The sequence below is a fragment of the Gallinula chloropus genome (genome assembly GCF_964237585.1).
Source record: "Gallinula chloropus genome assembly, chromosome: 29".
NCBI classification, from domain to species: domain Eukaryota; kingdom Metazoa; phylum Chordata; class Aves; order Gruiformes; family Rallidae; genus Gallinula; species Gallinula chloropus.
In genome coordinates this window covers 1,800,317-1,804,979 of record NC_140114.1, presented here as the reverse complement: position 1 = coordinate 1,804,979, position 4,663 = coordinate 1,800,317, and the positions used below count along the sequence as shown (strand labels likewise).

At 43.6% G+C, this 4,663-nt stretch overlaps 1 protein-coding gene across 1 annotated transcript; it reads left to right on the top strand.

Annotated features, from left to right (window-relative positions):
* Nucleotides 1-1,858: 1,858 nt before the first annotated feature.
* LOC311202278 (uncharacterized protein) lies at nt 1,859-2,413 on the top strand (the record flags this gene model as incomplete). The annotated part of the gene is made up of 1 exon (XM_084276827.1): nt 1,859-2,413. One exon carries the CDS (start codon nt 1,859-1,861, stop codon nt 2,411-2,413), a length of 555 nt encoding a protein of 184 aa, XP_084132953.1.
* Nucleotides 2,414-4,663: the final 2,250 nt, after the last annotated feature.

The following is a 4,663-nucleotide window of genomic DNA, read 5'->3' as shown; positions in this document are numbered from 1 at the left end:
TCCCACAAATTATGTGAGTCACATTATTCTGTGCAGCTTGCTGTCATATCTCTATTGGCTGCCTGCATTCCATGGTCAGGAAATGTAAATAAAATTAAGCTGTAGTTTTTATAGCTTCAGTTTTAATAATTTTCCAGAAGAACATAGCTAAGAGGGTGAGTTTTGTGAATGTGTATGTAAATATGTAAAAAGGAATGTAAATATGATTACATAAATCACAGCCTCAGCATTTGTCAGGGCTTGTGAATTTATTTTAGCTGTGGTTATGGGCCTCTACTTCAGGTAAGGTTTCCTCTGGATCCTCTAGTCCCATAGGTAATGTGTATTGCTCCTCTCCTCATACTGGCCTCCAACAAGCATGTTCAGAAAGGAAAATTAGACTTCTTCATAGTTATTTATATTTTTGTGCTTATTCTAAATAGCATCTTGAAAGGGGTTGACTCCTTGAGATGAGGAATGGATGACCAATTGTAAAAGCTTGGACAGGTGCCTCTCCTGGGCTGAATTTCTAATTGAATTATCATGCCTGATCCTGGTGCTCACAGGAGAGCCTGTGAACTGCTTTGGTACCCCTTACTTTCTACTTCTTTGGGACATGGTGTAGTCACATAGGAGAACATCTGTCCAAAGGACCGTCCCAAGTCCCTGGAGTGGGTGCACCATGGCCACTAATGGCTTTTAGCATCCATGGATTTGGGAAACTAGATTTCCTACCCTTAAAAAGGAAAATCCCATAAGGCATTGGAGGTGACATTTGAGATGTCATTGGCATTGAGATCACAATTAATAAACTGGAATCTTGGGCTTCCTAGCAGCATGTAGTTCTCCCTTCTCAGAGCTACCTTCACAAGTATTGCCAAGTGTTTAAGAGAAAAAAGAACCTCACCTTATTGTGAGATTTTCAGCAAAAAGACATGTGAAGCACGAGCATCAGGCTGTGTGGGATTGGAAGTTATCTAACAATCATAAGCTGTTATCAAAACAGTTGCAGCAAAGGAAGGCATCATCAGGGGAAAATGTTCTGTTTCACAAGATGTAGACAACGGGTTGCGTAAAGGTATCTCCCAATTTCTACTCTCTATGACAGCATATAAAAGTCCCTCGTAACTCAGATCTCCTTAGCTGCCTCTGATGACTTATTCTTGGTGACTGGGTAAGTCGGATTTAACTGAATCAGCTCATAATTATAGATGTGGATTTATAGGTAGCAGTAATATGAGGTTATGTATCCAACCCTATTTTAGGGTAGGATTTTACTCTCTAAAGATTTTGACTTGGAAACTGTTTGATTGCAAATAGGGTGGATATAGGTGTTGGCATGAATGGGGGAAAATGGGAGTTTCAAGAATGTGGAGGGTAGAAGTTCCTAGAAATTGAGCATCTATCCACAGAGACAGGGTCACTCCAAAAGCATGATCAGGATAGGACTGACTGACAGACAAAAAACCACTGCAAAAGCAACCATGTGAGAAAAGGACAAAGATCCTTTTTTCCAGAACTGATCTTGGGAATAGGCTTTAGGGCAATGGAGCAGTAGAGAGTAGACTTAGAAGCCTCTACCCAGCCATTCATCTTGCTTGCTTGCTTGGTGGGATGTGTCACACATAAATCTATTTTAGGGTAGAATTGATTGTGCATTAGAAATGGTGATTAATTTTTATTAATTTTCTTTTTAATCCTTAACTCTAAAGTTTAGTCTAGACAACCTGGACATCTGTTCAGGTGAATAGCAGTCAACTCACCTACTCAACCCACGCTGCTATAACAGTTCATTCTTTCACTCCTCTGGCTGTCAGGGCTCTAACTTTACCAGGTCAGTGCACTCTCTGCCTTTCAGGTTGACTTGCCTTCTGGAACGATGTCTACCTATGGACAGATGCTTAGCTCCCGCTGTTCTGCACCATGTGAAGTGACATGCTCACAACCCTATATCAACGCTTGGAGTGAACCATGTGTCAGCTCATGTGGCGATTCAAGAGCCATCGTGTACGCACCACCCGTCGTTGTGACTTTCCCAGGACCCATTATCAGCTCATGCCCTCAAGAATGTATTGTGGGAACTGCCATTCCTGAAATAGAGGGTCAGATGGGCTCTGGAGGTGGAGGAATGGGATCCGGAGGTGGAGGAATGGGATCTGGAGGTGGAGGAATGGGCTCTGGAGGTGGAGGAATGGGTTCTGGTGGTTCCTGTGGTGGAGGCAGCTCCTATGGAATGGGTTCCCATGGTTCAGGCAGTTCTTGTGGTGGTATGGGAGGGGGCTCATGGGGTGGGGAGAGCTCATGTGGTGGTGGATTCTCCCGCTTCGGAAGCATCTACCGAAACTCATATTTTTCAGGATTTGGTAGAAATTATTCCCCCTTTTATTCCAGAGGGTACTATAGGTATCGCTATGGGAACTGTGGGCCATTTTAAATCTTTGAGAGAGTCATGACTGGAGGAACAAGATGATACAAACTAGTAGTTGACCTATAGACCTGGAAATCAGACATGCCAAGCAGCCTCTGCTCCCCCTAATGTCAGGAGGAGCTGGGGTTGCTTGGGATCTCTTTGCGCTATGTTTTATCTAAGGCTTATGATCCCAATGTTCCCTCACTTTGTCATTTGCTCATGTTGTGTTTTGTTCTTTCTGAACCTGAAGAGGGTAAAACAAGTAATGGAACTTGACCCGTGAAAGTGTCCAGCTGAAAGGAGAACGTCCTGTGAGCCCTGTGCTCCTTTGAATGACCGACCGATTGATTGATTGCCCTTGTTGAAATGGAAATTACATTCTTTGTCTCTGCATTGCCTCATTCTGCAAGAATGTATTCCACATCTTGTTTGTATTAAAGCGCTGTTGCATCATAGCACCATCTTCAGCCTTTCATTTTGCTGCAGTTTCTTAGTTACAAACCAGTCAGAAAGAAGTTAACTTTGGGGAGCAATTCTTATGCATTTATTAAGGGCTATCAACAGAGAAGTAATTCCTCAATATTTCATTAGAGTATGTTTTCCCCTTTCTGATCTATACCATGACATACATACTAATTGGAACAGAATCATAGAGTCATTTCAGTGGGAACAACCTCTGGAGGTGGTCTGGTACAGCTCCCACTCCAAACCAAGGCCATTTGTAAGCTAGGTCAGTTACTCAAGGTCATTGCCAGTAATTCTAGGCTGAGATATTTGGCATTGTTTAGCTTGAGAAGAGAAGGCTCTGGGGTGACCTTATAAGCAGCCTTCCAATACCTGAAAGGTGCCTATAAGAAAGCTGGGGAAGAACCTTTCCCAAGGGCACAGAGCGATAGGACGAGGGGTGATGGTTTGAAACTAGAAATTGGACATTAGGAAAAACTTCTTCAATATGTGGCTGCTGAGACACTGACACAGGTTGTCCAGAGAGGTAGTGGAGGCCCCTTCCCTGGAAATATTCAAGGTGGGGCTTGATGGGGCTCTAAGCAGCTTCATCTGGTTCAAGGTGTCCCTGCTTACCACAGGGGGGTTGGACTAGATGGCCTTTAAAGGTCCCTTCCAACCTGATGCATCGTCTGATTCTATGGCTCCTCAGTGAAGGTTAAAATGACTGCACAGGTCCTGACTTAATCAGGAGGTAAAAACTTGTGCTCTAATTTAAGTAGAACAGTTTATCTGATGACAAACTGCAAAGGGAAATGGGTCAGCCTGGATCTGAGCATTGTAGGCAGGCCAAAAGAAAGGGGAAGAAGTTATCTGTAGGCAATTGAGACTCAGACTACAAGCCTTGCACCCTGTGATGTGCCTTAAAGTAAACTGAGCGACTCACCCCAGCAGCTGCATAGATGTTATTCTTTAGGAAGCCCTTTCTATTGTGCTGCCTCTCACAAGAGGGCTGGGGCGTAGGCCTAGCAGTGCTGCTTTGCCAAGCATAGCACTCATTTCCTTCCTTTGATTGTCTTAATCCTTGTGGTTTGTTAACTTAATTGAAGCATTTAAGCAGTAAATGATCTGAGCTTGTTAAGCATCACCATGGGATCCCTGAGGCAACAGCACTATGGGTGCACTTGTGCTCTCTCAGAATTAAGGATCACAAAGGCCTCATGCACAGTCATTGCCTGAGAAACCCATTGTTCCACCACAGCTTTGCATCTGGCTTAAAATTTGTGTTTTCATCGACCTCTTTTACCCAGGTCTTTAAGATAATATGTCTGCAAACCTTCTGATGAAACAGGAAATTCAATCAGAAGAAATTTAGGAAGAATACACAACGCTCACTCATGCTGTGGGCCTACATGCACAAGGTGCCTGGCCGTGACACTAACAGAACATCACCTGAATTATACCACCCAGCAGTAATGGCTTTACTTTACATGAAACCTATCCAGCAAAGCAAAGATGTTCTGCTGGTTGGATCATAATCTACAGGTTTAAGTAATAACATATATTCTGATTGTTAAAAAAGCAGGACTGCTTTCATTGGGGTATAAATCCTTTCTCCTTGTGCAGAATTGCATTTCTCAGCTGTCTAGAGATATGTGTGTGTACAGGCTGGGGTGTCAAAGTACCAAAGGAGTTACTTAGCTGTGGTGACGCCAGTTTTAATCGCAGCTGAGACACGCCTGACTTTGCTCCAGAGCACCTCAGATAGGCTTGTGGCAGCAGCACCCCAGCAATTTTCACTCTCCTTACTCAATGGTTCGTTCCTCAGCC